The following is a 20,762-nucleotide window of genomic DNA, read 5'->3' on the forward strand; positions in this document are numbered from 1 at the left end:
GTAAACCTAACACAGGATAAGTTATTCTTGCTGTGCTTGTCACGCACCTCCCTGTGTTGTTGAAAGATAACATTACATTTGACCACAGTCACCACACAATGATAACCCTGCATATTTAGCTCTATCTGCTGGTTAAACTGAGTAATTGCATGTTGCTGTACCTCTTTACCAGCTTTTTAGTTTGTGTTTATACACTTGTAGGATTTTGTTGGCTTCACAAGTCGGGCCACAATCACACGAGACAGGGGAAAGTATTCAAAAGGTGTGTAATCAGTATCCCAAATACAGATTGATATACAAAAATGACTGCTGCTTTATTAGGTTTGTCTACTAAAATCATCTTACAGATCTTCAGAGGTGCTCGTCCAGTCCTGTTTCTCTGAAAAGTCTTAACAGGTGTAAACACAGCAGAAACACTGTGGGAGGGAATTTACTTTTCAGATCCAGTGCAGCTTCAGCTCAAGAGAGAAAAAATATTAGCGTTGAATTTCACAAGTGACCCTTTCTATCCGGCCTTTTCCTTCATTCCTTCAATCGCTCTCCTTCGTTTCAGGTTGGTGAAGAGCAGCGCAAAGTTGACAATGTATGTTGACACGCAGACCATGCAGAAATCCCCCAGAACAAAGGCGAGAATGCATGCGAGATAGAGCGAGCCGGCCACAGACACCCAGGACGAGAAGATCAAAAACACTGCAGCTTTTCTGGACAGAGACAGTCCTGCAATAAAAGGCAAATACAACAGAAATTCAGTCCATCAGTAGAACATATTACATAGCCTTTTTAAAGGGGACATATTATGCTCATTTTCAGGTTCTCAATTTTATTTTGTGTTACTACTTGAATAGCTTTACATGCTTTAATGCTCAAAAGACACATCAGTTTCCTCATACTGTCTGGTGCTGCAGCTCTGTATTCCCCCGCTGTCTGAAACAGTCTGTTTTAGCTCCTGTCTCTCTAATACACAGTCTGCTCTGATTGGTCAGCTCACAAACGCCTGAGCCAGCACCGCTAGCAACAACAGAAGGGCTGTGTTAAATCAATTCTTACGTGCCAAACTACTATGTTTGACACGGTGACACAGTGTGATGTCACAAAGTCACTGAATTAAGGCGGGACTACTGACGAGGTGTTTCAGGACCGGTGTTTTCTGTGGGAGAGAGGAGCTTCTGTTGGTGCAGACTTTTGGCTTTTTAACTTATAAGATCTTTTACATGCACAAGAACTATATCGCTTTACTTCAACTAAAACAACATCAAACTGTGAATTTAGCTGGAATGTAAGCCACAGTTCACTAACATACTGTAGCTGTTTTGCCTAAAAACATTCAGCACTGCTGTGTAATTTGCAGAAGACAATGACAGACTAACCAAGGCCCATCTGCAGAGTGTAAAATATGATGCCAAGCACGCTGTTGGGCTGGTTCAGAGGGCTATCTTTGGCCAAAAAGAACTGGACCAAGCCAAAACCACGTCCCCATCTGCAAAAAAAAGAAAGAAGAAACAGTCAGAGCAACTCAATAATGACAGGAGCATGAAAAATAAATGTTTTAGAAGAGATTTTTTTTTTTATTGAAAGAAATTTGACAGAAAGATGAATATCCACTCAGTATGCTCCTGAAATAAATAGCCGATGTGAAGTATTTGCAGAGGAATTTAACACGTGGCAGCAAAGGGGGGTCTGACCTGCCATAAAATATCCAGATTGTATGCATACAAGTTAGAAAATGCTTCGATGGCCACTAAAGTAGCTACAAACCGAGGGCTTGTATTTGTGCACAGGAAACAGGAAACAGGTATGAGCTGATAAAACAAAACATACCTGGAGGTAAAGACTTTGGAGCAGCTCACCGACTCCCCCAGGTCACACATCGCTCTGTACTCTGGGTTCCTCTCTCGGGACAGCTCGACGTGAAGCGCGTAAACAGACAGAAACACACCGAGAACGCACAGAAATATGCGCGTTTTCCTCTCCCACGTCGGCACAGCCATGACTGCTTCAGCTCGGGATACTTTGAGATGAATTTAAATGGCGTAAAAGTGACTAAATAGCACCTCGGTCTGCTCCGTTTTCCTTTCAAACTTCACCCAACTTCACCTAGTCGAGCCGACGTGTTAAAAGCCAGATTCTCACTTTTGATTGGTCTGTCAGATTTTGGTCGCTGCCTCTCATTGGACAGCCCGGTCCAGATGTGGAGCAGCCAGAGGGGAGTTGACTGTGTGATTACTGTGGACTTCAGTCTGTTTGGTCTTCTGGGGGACATGTTAAGAGCTGCCCCCACTGTGCTCACACCAGCCTCTGCTGCTTTTCACTGCATAATGTAGCCTGAATGTGTTCAGCACATGACTGTCTCATGACCCACTTACAAAATAAAAGTGTAGAAATACTGTGTTACAAGGTAAAGTCCTGTTGTATCAAAATGTACCTTAATGAAAGGTAATTGTATTTATTTATTATGTATGTATTTATTCCACTAAATGGCACATTTCAGTCCCAAATATATTAAACTACTGGATTATGATTGTTTATTAGTTGTTTGTTTGTTTGTTTGTTTGTTTGACAGGAACGGTGCACAGCCTCTTAGCTGTACCTAAGTTAGCTTTAAGCACATTTACATCTGTAGTCCCTGGGCAGGAGACAGAAATAACATCTCTGATAATAAAATTGACATTATTGTATAAAATGTTTACTTTATGGCTTTATTTAAGCCATGATCTCATCTTAAATTTCAAATCAGTGGAGCTGCAGCATTCTCTTATATAACTTGTTACTGAGCTCCAAAAGAAAATTGGTCGCTTAAACAGAGAGAGCTCAAAAACTCAGAAGATCTATGTTGTGTTATGCAGCCACCTCTGTTGTTGGTCCTGCTGATGCATTAATGTGAACATCATTTCAATGTTGCAGCTGGTAAAGGTGCTCATCTCAATTACTTTATATACTGCAGGATAGTTTAATCCAGTATTTTAAAAAAAGATTTATATTTGGTATGAATAATCTGAATCTACAAAGTAACTAGTAACTAAACCTGTCAAAAAAATGTAGTGGAGTACAAAATGCAATATTTGCCTCAAAAATGGTGGAGAAGAAATACAAGGCCTTCCTCAAAATTGTACTTAGGGTGAGTAAATGTGCTTATAAATTCCACCACTGCAAGAAGTAATGCCAAAGTCTAAAAATATCACATTATGAGTAAAAGGCCTGCAATATACAGAAGTATTTTTTATTTTTTTAAGCTCATTTCTTATTATATAAGGTTGTATAACCACCGGGCAAAGAGAACATTTGTCCCGAAAGCTCCAGGTTCAGTGTTTGTATTTCACTGTATCACCCAGTAATTACAGCCTGTCTTATCTGTGTCAAAATCTAATTTAAAGTCTTGATTTTAGTTTATACTGTGCTTGCATGGTGCATATTACTCAATAAAGTCCCTAAATATTGGCTATTTAACCTATATATAATGAAAATAGATGAGATAATTACATTTCTTACATGCTTAAACATGATACCACTCTTCTAGTCGTTAGTTAAGTCCGTCATACATACAAAGAGGCTCAAGTGCAGGTATTTTTTTGTTAATGTGGCTCCACCTCAAATAATTAGATTCTGGAAAACAACGTCACCTAACCCACCCAACAAACAGAGACCCTACTGTCTACACTCATGTCCCGCCTCTAACCACGATCTCTGCTCCTATTGGACGTTCCACTGTACGTCGCCTCTCCTCATTGGTCGGTCACATGGCACTCAAAACCCAATGCGGAACTGCACGAGGAAGCGGCAGACAAAAACAAGAGATAGCTGTGCTACTACGGGATTAAAGACATAATTACGGATGTCGTGGTTGACTCACAAGGTGAAGTCCTGTTCTGTTACTTAGAAACACGTCTCTGTGTCCACCCGGTTGGTTGTATAAAATGATAAAAACAAGGTTTGACGGATAATATTTCCTAGAAATCCTAGAAAGCTTCAGGTAACTAGCCTACGCCCCTGCGCCAAAAGTGGGTAATGCTGCGTCTTTACATGTGTTTAATTATTCTCTCAAATCACTCTGTAGCACAAACAACTAGCGGGCTGCTAAACACACCTTCTTATGGGTTTGTTTATAGTGTATTTGTCAGCAGACTCGAGCTGAACTCAGACGTCTTTTGGCTGAGAGCTACAGGTTTTGGTCATTTGACTGACAGGCCTTGTGTGTGTGAAGTTGCTGGGCAGTGTGTTGGTCACGCCTCGTTTCTGTCTTGTCAGCTTGTTGTAGTGTCCACAGGTGTTAAACATAAAATACCTCATGACTAAACAGTTGCCAAATCATTATGTTAACGCTGTGAAGTTGTTTAGTCTGTGCTGCACCTGAGTGATCACTGACTGACCTCCTGCAGTGGCTCCTGGGGGCCTCAGTGTTTCTACCACATTGTGTGACTGTAGCTGTCCAAGCAAGGACTGATGAAGTGCAGGGACACACAGTCAGTGTTGTTGACCAGCAGTAGGGCTGAAACAAACATTTGATTTCATTGTCGATTAATCTGATCATGTTCACCCCTACTTGACATTGTTTTGTCTATAAAAAGTCCCCAAAAATTCGAAGAATGGTCAATGTTCGCCAAAATGACGTCTTTAAATTGCTTCTTTTGTCCAACCAACAGTCCAAAATCCAAACTCTTCATTAGATATCATAGATAGGCAAAGAAAAAGCAAATCCTTACATTTAAGAAGCTAAAACCAGCAAATGTTTGACAGTTTTGCGACAATCTAATCCATTAATTGTTGCAGCTCTAACTAGCAGTCAGCAATGGACCAGTTTTCTTTTTTTAATTAGCACAGCACACGTTTCCCACACAATACTGATATGGTCGTTTTCAAAAGCAGGTGAGGCTATTATGTGTTTTGTTAAAGAACATGACACTTTTTTTCAGTGCGGCTACTAACAACTATTTTCATTAATGATTGATCTGCCTATTATATCTTATTAACTGATTAATTGCCCTGTCTATTCAGTGTCAGACAAGAACAAAACAGAGCCAAAAGAAACTAATTCAATTGCTTGTTTTGTCTGACAAATGGCCCTAAACCTGAAGATGTTCAGGTATCAAAAATTACTATTTGATCATTGAAATAGTTGCAGTCTGTTGATCAACATAACAATTGGCAAATTGTTTAAGCTGTACTTTTATTAAATTTAGATCTGGGCAACAGTTCATTATGTATGTAAAGCAACCTCTTTAATAGAAATTATTCGTAAGTGATTCGTAATTGACATATAATTCCTTGGATTGATTTTTCTTTTGTGATTTTTGCATACATTTGCCATATTGAAGTGAATATTGAAAAATATCTGTACTAACATTGTGATAATGATATCCACCATACCACCCAGACCCGACTGTTATTAAACTACAAGCAAGGATCATAGAAACACCAATTATAAGCACTGAAAATGACATTGGACAAATACAGTGTCACTTGTTATAAGGTATAACACTTGAAAACAAGCAGTAAACTTATATAATCCACAGGATTGTCGTCAAGAAGCTAAGAAATCAAACCAATGAATACCTCTCACGTTGCTATTTTTGATTCTTTACAGAAAAATGTCAACTAAGGAGGGTGGGGAAGGGAAAAATGATCAACCTGTTGCCATGTCGCCTGAAAGAATGGCCACTGACAAAAGCAGAGAAAACCAGAACCAGCGTGGCGTCCAGGCAGCGGAAGGCACCGCAGACACCAGCACAACAGCAAAAAACTTGGCTATACTGAAAGCACACTCTCTGGATGTGAAGTTCGACGTTGGAGAGGAGTATGATGTTATAGAAACCATCGGCACAGGGGCCTATGGCGTCGTTTCATCTGCCAGGAGGCGGGACAATGGTAGGGCGGATTTGATGAAGAAATAACATCTAACTCATTCTGTGGATACTAAGATTCTTAATGTTAAATGTGGCAATTCAATATTGGTTTAACATTGTTATTCAAACTCAGTTGTACATCCTGTATGTCTTGCTGTGTTTTTCCAGGCCAGCAGGTGGCAATAAAGAAGATCTCCAATGCCTTTGAAGTGCTGACAAATGCCAAACGCACATTGCGAGAGCTGAAGATCCTCAAGCACTTCAAACATGACAACATTATCGCCATCAAAGACATCCTGCAGCCGAACATTCCTCACTCTGCCTTCAAGTCTGTGTATGTACTTTTGTTTCCATTGTAGCTTTGGTGGCAAACAACACATGGCTCACAAGGTTCCTGCTCAGGCCAGAGGTGTCTGAAGAAACTCTGAAAGTGTATTCATTAAGAAAATATCTAAAATTTTCATTCACAAAAATTGGATATGTAATTTTACTCGACCTGTTTACACACAACTAAACTTTCTATCAAGTTATGTACTCGGAGGCATTTCACTTGCTATCGCTGAATAACAATTTTCACATTTATCTAACTATTTGTCTAGTTGTGTTTTTCATCTCACAGGTTTTCAGTAATGTAGATCAATAACCAAAAGGTTTTCCACCTTTTGAGCAAAAGGGAATACCACAGCCCTGATCTCTCCTTTCTTTAGTCATGTAGCATTCATTTCAAAATTGCAGTCTTTTTCTTTCAGATATACTTTATGACTCCACAGATCTCTAATTTAATAAGGCTATACATAATAACTCACCAATGCTGGAGAAAAAAAAACATGGCTATGAAACATATCCTACACGTTGTATTGGTTAAATCTTATATATATCCTGCCTTTTCTTCTACTATAAACGTTTTCATATGTTTAGAGATCATTTTATGCCCTGACAAAGGAATGGAGTTTGTTCAGAAGATTTATGTTTAGATGAGAGATGCATTGGATGAATTTTAGAGCTCATACAGTTTAATCTGCTGTTTGAATTCATTGAAGATAATCCACTACAACATATTGCAACTGGAATTTTTTTCACATGGCCACAGTTCACTTCTATTAGTAAATCAAGTTGACTTCAGTTCTGGACAGCATGTTCAACTGTTGTGAGCTCATCTGTCTTTCTGAACTTCCCTTTCGTGCAGGTACGTGGTGCTGGACCTCATGGAGAGTGACTTGCACCAGATCATACACTCTGCCCAGACGCTCACCTCAGAGCACACCCGCTACTTCCTGTACCAGCTCCTCCGTGGCCTTAAGTATGTGCACTCTGCCAACGTCATCCACCGTGACCTCAAACCCTCCAACCTGTTGGTGAACGAGAACTGTGAGCTGAAAATCGGGGACTTCGGCATGGCGCGGGGTCTAAGTTCACACCCTGAGGAGTCTCACTCCTTCATGACTGAATATGTGGCGACTCGATGGTACCGTGCTCCAGAGCTGCTGCTGTCTCTGAATCACTATAGTTTGGCTATTGACTTGTGGTCCGTTGGTTGCATTTTTGCAGAAATGTTGGGCCGTAAGCAGCTTTTTCCCGGGAAGCATTACGTCCACCAGCTCCAGCTCATTCTGTCTGTGTTAGGCACTCCTCCAGAGGGGTTGATTGGTGCTATTAGGGCCGACAGAGTACGCTCTTATGTTCAGAGTCTTCCATCACGGTCCTCTGTGCCTTTGGCCAAACTGTACCCACAAGCCGAAGCAGAGGCTTTGGACTTGCTGGCGGCCATGTTGCGCTTTGACCCTCGTGAGAGAATCAGTGTGACACAAGCGCTGGAGCATCCTTACCTGGACAAGTACCACGACCAAGATGATGAGCCAATTTGCGTGCCAGCTTTTGACTTTGAATTTGACAAGCTTCCAATGAACAAGGAACAAATTAAAGAGGCGATTCTGATGGAGATCCAGGACTTTCATCAAAACAAACAGACCTGTCGTCAAAGGCTGCAGTTCAGGCCTTTGCCGAGGGCGAACGTCAGAGCTGTGGCACAAAACAGTAACCAGTGTAATGTTCAGCCTGCGACTGTTAACCTGAGCAAACCAACACTGGTTCCAATGGCACAACACCCGCAAGCAGCACAAGTGAAACCTCAACAGCAACAAGACCACACACCAGCAGAAGTGAACCACACATTTACAAATCAGTTGCAAACCTTTAACAAGCCTGCGTCCCTTTTGGAAGTCATCCCACCTCATGTGACCCATAATCTGCCTCTGCTCTCGAAAAGTGAAAGTGACCCAGTTGATGTGGACATGCCCAGTGCCAGCTCAGACAGCGGTCAGCCAGAGACCATAGATTTAACCACACCAGTGTCCAGTCAGGACACTCCACCAGAAACAATGAGAGACAGTGAGGTACCAGAGCAGCTAACTAGCAGTCAGGCTCCTCTGACTCAGCCCACCCAGAGCCAGTCCATGACCCAGGCTCCCACCTCCATTCCTGCAACGCCAGCACAGACCCTGACACCCCTCCCCACCACTGTGCCTTCCCTTTCTCTCTCTGTGGCACAGGCCCAGTCACTGTCTCAGTCCCTTTCACAGTCACTGTCCAAGAATGCGAGGCCTCCTCCAGGTGCAGGGGAGGGAACCAGAAAAGAAGGTGCCATTTCAGAGGACACCAAAGCTGCACTCAAGGCAGCTTTATTGAAGTCAGCTCTCAGAAACAAAGCCAGGGGTGGTGAGTTCACTGTTTTCCATATCTACTTGTATCACTGACATGTCATTCTTTAAACCAATTTTGTTTGAATTTGATGTCTTCATTGCAGATGGAGGTACCTCTGCTCTGGGCATCGACGCTGGTGCAGGAGGAGGTGTATCGTCCTCGCTGTCTTCTGTGGCAGATTCGCGTCGGCCTGTCACAGCACAGGAGCGTCAACGAGAACGAGAGGAGAAACGAAGGAAGAGGCAGGAACGGGCAAGAGAGAGGGAGAGGAAAATGAAGGAAAAGGAGAGACGAGAGGGAAAGCAGGGGGACTCGCTGGGTGGGGTTCTGCTGAGTGACAACGACAAAAGCCTTTTGCAGCGCTGGACAAAGATGATGGACAGAGGTGGTGAGAAATCTCAGATTCCTAATAATAATGATGGAGCAAAGAACAAGGACTGTATTGTGAACTCACACCCATGTGTAGCCATCGGTGATGGCACACAAGGAGCACTGAACAACACCACAGAGAAAGAGGCAAGGAAGATTCAGTCTCATGAACAGTTAATCTCTCAAGTTAAACCCAACCAGCAGGGCATGTTTCAGCCTCCCAGCACCCAGCAGCCGTCATTACTTTTCTCCATGAGCCAGAGGAAGCCTCCAGCGGACATTGTTGTTGCTGTAAGCGGAGGGATAGAAATAATGACTGTCGCTGGTGGCTTCGTTAAGAACAACACCCTCAAACCTCACAGTGAGAGCAATGGACAAAGCGGTTTCAACTGTTTGGGTAACTGGAGCGGGCAGCAGTTAGAGACGAGGCCAGCACAGCAACCACAACCAAACAGGAAGCCGCAGCCACCCACGACGAGCTTTCTTCAGCCCCAGCTCCAACCTCAAACCCAGCCTGAACCTCAACCTCAGTCGCAGCTGATACCTCTGGAGACTTTTTTGACTAAAGCTCCGACACTGACCACCAGAGAGACAAATGGCAACGTGGATATCAGAGGCCAGAATAACCTTAACTCACACCCGAACCCCTCGACTACAAGTGCCGGTCGAATGGAGAAGCTTTGCCCCTCCATAGGAGAGAAATCCGGGCCACAGACCACAAACCCTCTCTGTGGGGCTTTAGGGGTCCCCTCACAGCCTCATCCCAGCTTAGGATTCACAGATACTGGACAACAGGGGCCCTCCATCGCCCCCGACATCCATACAGTAACACTGCAGCTCTCAAAGTCCCAGGTGTGTCTTCATTGTAAAATATTCTGTTGCTTTTTGCAGGTTGGCAGAGCACTGATAGAGCTTTCATTATAGAAGTTATACAAAAACATACACACCAGGCTTAAATGTCACAATCTTGTGCTTCCTGATCTTAAGGACACAAAGTTCAGTTGACCCAATGTTTCCCCCTTTGCTCCTGTCAGGTGGAGGACGTTTTACCCCCTGTGTTCTCGGTCACCCCTAAAGGCAGTGGGGCTGGGTACGGTGTGGGCTTTGACCTGGATGATCTTCTCAATCAGTCTCTCACAGACCTGCAGCACTGTGACCGGGACAGGTAAGGTTTAAGACGGTGTGAGCTCGGTACCAGATACTGCTTTTATGAACAAAACCAATGCCCGATACTGGACACAAACATTTCTGCCCATGTTTTACTGTTTTAATTAGACTAATATCTGCTGCTGTGTATTTCTGGTAGTCGTCGTTTAGGCAAATGTTCAGCTATCCAGCTTTGTGTTATTATTGCAAAGCACATCTACATCAAGACTGCTACTAGTCTTTATGCCATGGCCCTATACCAAAAAGTATTTAGTTGAACAGCTGCAAATAATAGTTTGTGTAGTTGTGTTTGACCAAAAGAAAAACAAAAACAGATTACATTCAGTTCATTATCATAAATGACATGCATGAACATGGAACAGTCATTTGAGAAGCTGGAATCGGGGTAACTTTGGCTTTTTTGCTGAAAAAATTATTTTCAACCATGACTGAAATGTCCAAATAGTTATAGATTAATTTTCTGTCATTACTTAATTGTTTTGGCTCTATTCGAGATGAGAGAACAGGGCAGACATGTGTTCTAGGTGTCCATAGTCTTCCCAGTCTTTGTTTAGTATTAATGTTTGCCACTTCCTTGTAATAAGCTACACTTCAGATGACTTCTAAAAGTGTTGAAGCACCAAATTTTAAATTATTATTAATGAGCTTTAACCAAATGGATTTTCTTAAAGATCCCTCTAAACATGTTTTAGGACAGGAAGATATCTCTGCTATGAATATAGTGTGGTTTGAAATGTCTGATAGGATTTTTCCACAAAAGAAACGATTTTAAAGGTTTAACTACAATACACAAATGTTTCCTACTTCACTGAAAAGTCAATACTTAGTGTTTGTCTATCAGAGACAGATTTCAGGTGAACTCGCATACATCAGTCTGCACAGTGAAGGTCAAACATCCAACTAACTTCACAAGGACACATTCCAGTGGCTGCAGACTCACATGTTGATTTCAGGACAGTTTTGACTTTCAGTGTTGGTTCTCAGTTCTGTTTTAGGATTTTGTGTGATCAAAGAAAAGGGCCACTCCAACGCTCTCTATACTTTTCTCCTCCTTCATCAGTTATGACTCAGCCCCCCTCTCGGCCTCCCTCTTATCTGATTGGAGCGAGGTTCACCGCATGACTCCAGCTGATCTGGAATCGCTGCAGCAGGAGTTGCAGCTCGGCTCTCCCATGATCCTCTCCGATACCATTCCCCCTGACGCCTAACTTTCCCTCCCTGGAATTTCAAAGACGACACTTGGATTTGTGTAAATGTTAGTTGTTTTTTTAAGCATGAAAATTTTGACTCAAGACTTATCAAATTAATTTAAAAGCTAGCTTTTTTAATAGGCACTACTGAGCAGACTTTTTTACCATTACGACATGCTGCACTTTCTTTATAATAAAGAAAACCGTCATCATCACCTGTCTCTGCCTCTGTAATTTTGTCTCTCAAACTTACTTTAAAATAAGTAAAGGAAATGCTTGAAATAACAAGTAAAAGGATTAATTTGCATTTCTGTAGACACATTTGTTTAAAAAAATGTATCGCAGTAACAAAACTGAAGTCTTTGTTCCTTGTGCGACATGATAGGACTACAACTAATGATTACTTTCATTGTTAATTGATATGTTGATGATTTTCTCAATAAGTCAATTAGTTTTGTCGTATAAAATGTCTAGAACCATTTCACAAAGCAAAGTTTTGTTCTCAACTCAACGATATTCAGTTTACTGTCATAAAAGACTAAAGAAACCAGAAAGTAATCACATTTAAGCTGGAATCAGAAAATTAAAAAAAATGACTCAAATCGATCAATTATCACAATAGTTTATACATTTAATAGTTGACAACTAATCGATTAATTGTTGCAAGTCTAAAATATGATACTTTCCAAAACAGGGCCATAAGAAGTTACACTGAGCACTGACCTGATTTTGGAAAAAATCAAGTTAACAATTCATTTCAAATACAGATCACATAATTTATTTATCTCATAATTCTGATTTAAAATACAAAACCTATCCAAACTAATTTGTATCAAAGATCATAACATAATAATTCATAATTCTAAAAATCAAGATTATATTACGCTTCATGTTCAATATGGCTTCATGTGCATGTCAGGTACATTTAAAAAAAAAAATTTACTATTCAGGACAACTTTGGATTAAGTCCAATGTCATCTCCTTCGTTTGTCCTTGTTGGCGTTCCACCTTCCAGAAATCCAGTTTGTAAACGTCTTATCTCTGAAGCAGGAGCAGTAGAGCGGACAGACAGCTGACCAACATGACAGTCCTCCCACTCCAGTTCACATTAGCTCCTCCATACAGCCGGATCTCTGTAACCGTGTTGCTGATGAAGCTCGAGTAGCTGGTCAGTCTGGCGTACACACCTGGCTTGTTTCTCTTAGCACAGCCCAGCCCGAAACTCACCACTCCAGCCTGCACCCAGGTCCCGTTTGCCATCTGGCAGACGAGGGGCCCTCCTGAATCACCCTGCAAAGACGACAAACACACACAGACCTATTGAGCTTCCACCACTGGGAGGTATCAAAGTACTCAAAAGGAAGGTCTCACAAACTCGACAGAGGATGACTGCAGCATGTTAGCATTCAGAGCCATGTTCAGTGCATGCAAGCAGTGTGTTTGTGAGTGTAAACACACAAACAGCTGATCAAACAGTACCTGGCAGGAGTCCTTGCCGCCCTCCTGGTATCCAGCGCAGATCATGTCATACAGGATGTTCACCTGCTCAGTCGGGTCCGTGAGGTACATCTCCTGGCATGAACTCTGGGATATGATTGGCACCTGCACTTGCTGCAGAGTCCCGGCACCTTGTAGAGGGACTGAGGGGAAACAGAGGACAGATAGCCAACAGAGGATGAAGAATAAAAAGGCAAATTAAACGACAGGCTTAATGTTCATGTATATAATCAACAAGGTATAACCACTATTTAATTTATTTTAACTTATGTTTCATGCTATTTATTATCATTTCCCAGTGTTTCTTGTGTTTTATGTTCTTTGTATATTTTTACACATATGTAAATGGATTAATTTGATGGGATAAAACCAAACCAAGCCAGCATTGCTCATCATGCAAATTATTTTAAGATCACCATGTCATGATACTGTGACTAAATGAAGTCGTATTATTTGTAGTTAATTAAGCCGTTTTTCTTCCTTCTCATAATTATTTTGTGTGTATCTGTTGGTCTGGAAGGTGAGCTGCTGCATACAATTGCCTTTACAGGGATAAATAAATGTTTACCCAATTAAATTTCAAGGTGAGGTAAATTAGATATAATTAAGTCCTATACTGCCAGACACTGTGGAAGCAGCTTCCTAGCTAGTTACTGCATCTCCTTTTTTTTTTTTTTAAATAAATGGTGGTTGCAACCAGCATTAGGCAAGGAAAGTATATTTAAATGGCATCATTCAGACACAGGGTTATTTAAAGTGCTTTAAGGTGCATTACCACCACCATTTACATAGTATTATCACGTGTGCATGATATCGATAGTGCATTTTTAAACATCTTGATTATCATCCCCATCGATAAATCGTGACACCCCTAACGTGTGTCTGTTCTGCTGTCACGCATTACATCAGAAAAAACTGTTCTCATGTGTAAAAGAAAATTTAACCAGACGATTAATTTGACAACGACATTGTATAACAGGATACGAGTACACTGAATGTCAGTAAACAAAAATATTTAATCTTGACTCAATCAGCCATAATGATTTATAAACATTACTCACTACTGGCATCGATAACTTGTGCTGCACAATACTGGAACACCAGATAACTTGAAATGCTCTATGTGGAAATAATTAATGATTATAAAATGATTGGCATGATTTCGTAGGGAAGTGTATTTTATCAAACAACCAAAGTGAGCCCTTCCTTGTTTTATAAACTGATCAAGAATGATTGCGATTGGTGGTTGCGAACTGTGGGAGTTTTCCTTTTGTAACAAGCAGCAAAAGGTTGTAGCAGGGTACGTCGACGCTGAGACGATATTGTACAGCCCTACCTATAACCCATCTGGTTCCATGCTCTACTGTAGATACTGATATTGTAACTGTAAATGATACCTATAGGAGGACAGAGTAAATCATTAAAAATGTATTACTACCTATATACTTTTTTTTTTTTTTTACTCACCTGGACCTGCACTTGACACATGTAATCATTATACTGTTGAAAAAGCAACAAAGATCATGATGGAAAGCAGTTGAGGATTATCTCTAATCCTTTTGATCCTTGATTTTATCTTCTTTGACATACACAAAATTATTATTTGCATGCCAGAGTCCAAAAATAAAAGAATCAAATGGTATTTTGGAGACTTGTAAAATAATTAACTGCTGAATAATAAAGTTGCACACACATCAACATGATGGGAAGAAGTCTTACCGTCCTCCCGGATGTCCCCCCAGCCAGTGACATAGCACTGCATGCCACCTGGGAACAGCGTGCCAGCGGCGGGCAGGCAGACGGGACGGACGTAATCGGACCAGGTTACCGGACTGGACAGCTGCACCAACGCCAAATCCTTCCCATCGTGGGGTTCGGTGTAACCGGATGGAATCACAACCCGGCTCACGCGATGCGTCGACTGGTGCGAGTTGAAGCCATTCAGCTGGTACCGGCCAACGTAGATGATGTAAGAGCTCACGTCAGACGGACTGAAAGAAGATGGAGTGAATAAAACCTGCTAGACAGGAAATGTGAAACCTTACATTTATACTAATAGAGGGTATTTGAATAGCTCATGGTGCTCCTTGATGTTTACCACATTGTTGAGGCAATATTTTGAAAGGCATGCCGAGGCAATTTAGCAGTGTTCAGACACAATGCAAGTCTATATGCCTTACAGGGGCATAGAAACACATCAAAAACAAGACGGATAAAAGAAATGCATTTAAGAGACAATAAAAACAAAAGCGAGCAAATAAAAAGTTACAGAATAAAGAGAAGTTATGAATCTAATTATTTGAAGGCAACGGTACACAGTAACACTGTAAGCCCTGATTTAAACTGAAACTGAAAGCTGCTTCACTCTGCTTGGTTTTAAAGAGATCGTTCTGGTCTAATCCTGGTAAAAATGACTGCATTAACAAGTTTTTCTTCATCTTGTTTGGACAGAAATCATTTCATTCTTGCTATCTTTTAAAGGTGGTCGTAGACTTAATTTTGACTGTCCTTAACTGCCCTACATTTATTGGACATCTGTAGTAATTACTACAAACGAAAACACTGACTCTGATAATTGGAAAAATGCCTAAATATCATATCCCAGAGTTTCCTCTACAGTCATTCATGAGTGGTGGACCACCACAGTAAGAAAATTACCATCGCAGCCACATAAAATTGGAAATATAAAGTTAAAATCTTGCTGATAAAACAAAAAAAAGTAGAAGTCTACTTCTTAGTAGCCCTTTAATTATGATCGGGTCACCAAACATGAATAACATTAGTGCTGCAACGACCTGTAGCACTAGAACCAAAACTAAGTTGGTCTCCAAAACAAAACAGTTAGAGGAAACAGCTAAACCTGATAATCAACCAGGTGGATAATCGGTGGGATCCTAGTTCCTAAAAACATTCTGGTGTTCAAGAACTTTGCACTTTGCAAGAGATTATTAATCATACTCTCCATGAAAACAGTCGATTTCAATGAAGCGCTTGCAAAAAGAAATGACTCTGACGGCTCATATAAGAAGCAGAGCACCTGTGGATTGGCACTCAAAAGAGAGCTCACCTGAGGATGTTTCAGTGTGAGGAGATTTTTCTTACTTGGGGAAACAATGAGCGGCTGACAAGACCCAGTTCTCTGTGATGATGGAGCCTCCACAGGTATGAGCACCGTCTTTCTGGAAGCCGAAGGGAGAAAAAGAGTGAGTCATCTCAGCATCACAGGCAAACCCCTCTCTCGGCAGGTCAGCCTGATAAACAACACTAAACCACACATGTAACTTGCTACAGGCACAGAGGGTCGTGCTTCAGAGGGGGCCTACCTGTATATCCACCTGCCAGGGCCAAGATCCATCTGGGGCGTCCATCCCACCCACAATCCTGTTCTCCTGTAACGGTGGTCGGCCACAAATTTGTTGGGCGTAGGACGCTAAAATACCTGAATGTGACCATAAATAGCACTTCTGATCCACTCTGACCGAGGCAGCTGAACTTTTTTACAGTACGACACAAAAATGCAGCTTTTGTGGCTCAGCTAACAGCACATAACATGTTTTACAGGTGGACAAAGAGAGACAGTCATGGCGAGAGCAGGGAGGGGGATGGCGGGTGTTACTCACCTGATACGCACAATAAAATGGCAGGAAACTGAAGTTTGGGCGACATTTTGCGACGTTACGTGGCACAAATTATGTTTGAACTACCGCTGGGGAACAATTAATGATGATATCGCTGAAACCTAAAAAAAAACAAAAAAAAACATCGACACCGTTATATCTACCTGCCCTCTTCTTCAGGTGTGACTCCTGCAGTACAGGTGAAATCATTAAAAAGTTAAAGTCCTTCGATAAAATCACCTCTTCAATCGTTTTACCTTCGACAAAATCCCTCCAGCTTGTCCAAATAAGGCTGCACGTAAATTCAGAGTGGAGGCTTCGATCATAAACAGCTGGCTACCTGCTCCACCCACAGCCAATCAGAACTGCTCGTCCCGCCCTCCTCGTACACCTGAGCCAATGGAATTAACGGAATGAAAGCGGGACAAATCGTATCCTGCTTGTGATTTGGTCACATATAAAGCATCATTTCCGCCTTATTTAGCGCGATAAAATGTTATTTATCACGATTCTGTCCAGGTTTATTTTTCTATTTTATACAAACAATTACATCTCACAGCTCTTGATCCTGGCAGCCTATGTATTGGTAAGTGATAACCTGCAGGTGTTTTTGATATTATACCTGTTGTAGCCTATACATACTGTATGTTGCATCTCATTATAGCCAATATGCTATATATGATGTTTGTTTGAGGTATAAAAATGTATGTTTTATTTATATTGATGTTTTATGTTGCCATTTCAATCGCACAGCCAATTATCAATTCAATACTTTGCTAATAAGCCATATTATCATTTATTGGACCAAATAATAAATAAAATATCTTCTTTTGGATGGGATTGCTGAATGCATTACGCCTTATATATAAAAAAAACATTCCTAGACATTTGCAGATAAGTGTGGACATCTCTCCAAGGTTTTAAACATCAACTCTACGTTTTAGGAATTTAAATAAGATTCAAGGAAATATAAATAGCATCTTTAAATGTGCCATTCAGTTTTTTCACACACTCAGTATTTATAAGAAATTTATGGCACAAAACCCACACCGATGTACAACGACATTACATCATTAAATCATGCAGTTCTTGTTCCTATCAAAATGTATTTTTCTTCTGTTTTAGTTTTTGGATATTATACGTACTATAACATTCCTTACATGAATTCAAGACATTAAACTCCATTCTTACACTGTTTTGAGATTGCACTGAATGTTTACTCTCTTCACTTTGTAGGGACAAGGAGTACTCCATGTAGCTCCATGTGTGATAACCAGTTTAACAGGTATATGTTTGAGCTGGGAGTACACACAAGTTATATTCCTGGTTCGAAGAAATGTATGTTTTAACCAGGTCAAAGGTCAAACGCTGTTGTAAATTTAGCAGATGTGTCTATGTAAGTGATTACATGTAAATTATCGAAGTCTTTTACATTTTTGGCTGAAGTGTGAACATATTGTGAACGCATTCGATTGGCTGTTGGAGTGTGCCACACTTCTGGGCTGCTGTAATCCTATATTTTTTTTTACATGACACCAAATGTTTATTCCTTCTGTCTGTCTATAAAGCTGTCTCTCTTTTTTCCTTCTCTCCTTTCCTCTCTTCCCTCCCTCCCTCTATCCCTCCCTCCCTCCCTGCCTCCCTGCCCCAGGCAGTGTGTCTAGTTTCACAGAGCAATTGAAGGTGACAGGGACAGAGAGAGAGGGAGAGGGAGGGAGGGACAGAGGGAGGACACATCACAGTATCGCCTGGGGCTACACAACAGTAGAGGAAGAGCGAGAGATGGAGGGACAAAGAGAAAAGAGAGGAGAGACACACGAAAAGTACTCATCGGGAATTCCATAAACAGGTAATGTGAAAATAAAGTTGCACACGAAGAGTTGAAACACGTGTGTGGCACATGTGTTTGCCTGCAGGTCAACTGATAATCACTTTTTTTTAAACCACTGACGGCGTCTTTTTTTGTGCGTGAGCCCCTTCCGACTCTGCTCCCCTCACTCATAATATATGAACGCATTACAGGATCCAGTCAGTAAGAGCAATTATAATGCACTCCCGTTTGTTTTTATTTTAACGACTTGATGAATATTTGTCGTGGCATCGTAACCATGGCGACTGCCTCCACCGCCGCCGCCCCCCACTCCCCCTCCCCTTCCAGCCAAGTCCACCACCCCTTCCCCATCCCCCCTTCAGCGCTGAAAAAGCGAGGGATGGCGAGCGAGAGAGAGAGAGAGAGAGAGAGAGAGAGAGAGAGGTGACAGGAATGAACTAACAAGATGCACTAAAAAAAATGCATGTCCTGGAGCTACATGAATCTTTGCAGTGAAGCACGCGGCCGCCCCTCTCTCTCGCTCACACACACACACACACACACACACACACACACACACACACAAACACAAACACACACACTCTCACACGCACATTATTGCACTCAGCACATAGGGATCACATAGGTTAAGCCACATTCCAACAACTGGAACACAATAAGATGCAACCAGTTCTAAATAAAGGAAAAACAAAAGCCAGAAAACGGGGGGTGGGATGTGAAGGGTGTGAATAGTGCGGTTGTTAATAACATGTATTTAGGTGTAGTTTAAAGGGGCACTATGTAGGTTTGGTAAAGAAATTCAAACACAATTTTGATATTTACAATATTAATGAGGTGCAAACTCAGAAATATTTATTTTTTCCGTAACTGAGTAAACAAGCTGTTCTCAGAGGAAAATAAGGTCCCCTGAACACTGTTTGAGGCCAGAAAGGTGGCAGGGTCCGCCAGACATAAACAAAATAAAACAGTATGAAATTGTGTTGTCCTAAGGTCAGTTTGTTTATTCAGTTTATTCAGTTATGAAAAGAAGAGGTTTATTTTTTATGCAGGCCTTAAAATAATCAGTCAATGATGATCTTTCTGATTAAAATTTCTTCCCAAAAACTACTTAGCGCACCTTTTTTGTTAGTTTTGTTACTCATCTTCCCCTCTCTATCTTTCTTTCTTTCCCCTCATTGAAGTGCTTTTGCTCACTCCTGCTCAAATCCTCGACAGAAGTACAATTATGAGTTACTTCTACATGAGTATTTCCTTTTTTTTGCAACTTTTTACTTCTACTATACCAAATTTCAAAGGAAAATTCAGTATTTTATGATTTAACACAAATTATATTGTGATGTGATATTGTAAAATGTGAAGCATTGTAACGGATTAGATTCGAGTAGCTTAAATGAGCGCCACCTCGACCAGCTTTACACATTAAAATGCTGCTTATGAATCAGCAATAATTAGATATACAATCATTCTGCATAATGAACGATCATTTTGATGCTTGAAGTAGACTTTGCCGATAATATGTCTGCATTTTTTACCTTATTTAAATCATGAATTTTACTTGCAATGAGTATTTCTATCGTGTGATATTGGTACTTTTACTTAACTAAAGAATCTGAATGCTTCTTCCTTTCACCGTTGTTCTTACTCCTTCTTACCTTTGAACTTGTCAAGTCCTTTCCTTTCTCCGAGGCACGTCTCGGAGGAAAGTAACAGAGAAAGAGGAGGGGGGGGAGTCAGAGCAATGGGGGCAGCGGAGAAAGAATAGCATAGTATGAAAGAGAGAGGGAGCGACAGAGAGAAAGGGAGCGCAAAGTCTTGTCAACCGGAAATAAAACAAGCTGGCACCCTCCCCATCCCCAAGCCCCTACACCCACCCCAAAGTCACATACTTCCTCTTCACTCTCTCTATCTCTCCCCCTCTGCCTCCCTGCTTCCATCTTCCATCTCTCTCCTCTTTCTCTCCCTTCCGTTGCAAAGAGATATATTTAAACCCCGGGTCTACTCTGCTCTCGCTCTTTGACTCGACCATACATACCGTCATACCTGCGTCATTACTTACAACTCACATCAGACCTTGTGTGTCTATCACCAAGGGTTTCAGTATGGACCTCCCTTAACCCGCTCTGGGGTCAGACAATGCCTTTGTTTATTGTCCCATAGCTGTAAGGCCATTGTGATATAGCAGGAGAACAATACCTCTGCAGACAGGGAACAATGCATAGGTGCTCGGTTACACAAACTCACTGCATGTTTCAGCTCTTTTGTGAAGGAATAAACTCTTTTAAGCTGACCTATAGCAGCACTGCAGGCCTTAAACACTAGTGCAAGGTGTAAATTACTTTATCCATGTGTGCATGATATCAATTATATCATTTGGAAAGGAAGACATCAAGTTGAATCAATTAGTTAAATAATTGATTCGTTGCCAGAACAATAATGTGCAGCTAGTGATTCATTGTTTTAACATTTTTTCTAACAAAAATACCAAACTAGACCGTGAGACTGTGCCACATGTTCTTACATTATCGGGAATTCAGCTGGCTCACTTTGGGTTTGA

The 20,762-nt window shown here is 41.3% G+C and overlaps 3 protein-coding genes across 5 annotated transcripts; 1 reads left to right on the forward strand and 2 right to left on the reverse strand.

The window, feature by feature from the left end:
* Window positions 1–249: 249 nt before the first annotated feature.
* Window positions 250–2,120, reverse strand: vkorc1 (vitamin K epoxide reductase complex, subunit 1). The gene is made up of 3 exons (XM_084342378.1): window positions 1,819–2,120; window positions 1,368–1,477; window positions 250–717 (listed from the first exon to the last, which is right to left on the reverse strand). Exons 1-3 carry the CDS (start codon window positions 1,986–1,988, stop codon window positions 506–508), a joined length of 492 nt encoding a protein of 163 aa, XP_084198504.1. The 5' UTR covers window positions 1,989–2,120; the 3' UTR covers window positions 250–505.
* Window positions 2,121–3,760: 1,640 nt separating this feature from the next.
* Window positions 3,761–11,478, forward strand: mapk7 (mitogen-activated protein kinase 7). The gene is made up of 7 exons (XM_084342363.1): window positions 3,761–3,850; window positions 5,579–5,859; window positions 6,006–6,171; window positions 7,024–8,552; window positions 8,641–9,758; window positions 9,941–10,071; window positions 11,134–11,478. Exons 2-7 carry the CDS (start codon window positions 5,583–5,585, stop codon window positions 11,279–11,281), a joined length of 3,369 nt encoding a protein of 1,122 aa, XP_084198489.1. The 5' UTR covers window positions 3,761–3,850; window positions 5,579–5,582; the 3' UTR covers window positions 11,282–11,478.
* Window positions 11,479–11,869: 391 nt separating this feature from the next.
* Window positions 11,870–16,740, reverse strand: LOC311250579 (prostasin). 3 transcript variants are annotated; one of them, XM_084342376.1, is made up of 7 exons: window positions 16,635–16,740; window positions 16,381–16,499; window positions 16,084–16,199; window positions 15,863–15,939; window positions 14,480–14,751; window positions 12,743–12,903; window positions 11,870–12,553 (listed from the first exon to the last, which is right to left on the reverse strand). In XM_084342376.1, the coding sequence occupies exons 2-7, from the start codon at window positions 16,424–16,426 to the stop codon at window positions 12,299–12,301; spliced, it is 927 nt and encodes a 308-aa protein (XP_084198502.1). In that variant the 5' UTR covers window positions 16,427–16,499; window positions 16,635–16,740; the 3' UTR covers window positions 11,870–12,298. The 3 variants fall into 3 exon arrangements, with proteins under 3 accessions (XP_084198502.1, XP_084198501.1, XP_084198503.1); XM_084342375.1 differs by having other exon boundaries at window positions 16,618–16,718; XM_084342377.1 differs by lacking the exon at window positions 16,635–16,740 and having other exon boundaries at window positions 16,084–16,149; window positions 16,381–16,529.
* Window positions 16,741–20,762: the final 4,022 nt, after the last annotated feature.

Source organism: Pagrus pagrus, assembly GCF_965226575.1.
Source record: "Pagrus pagrus genome assembly, chromosome: 21".
NCBI lineage: Eukaryota > Metazoa > Chordata > Actinopteri > Spariformes > Sparidae > Pagrus > Pagrus pagrus.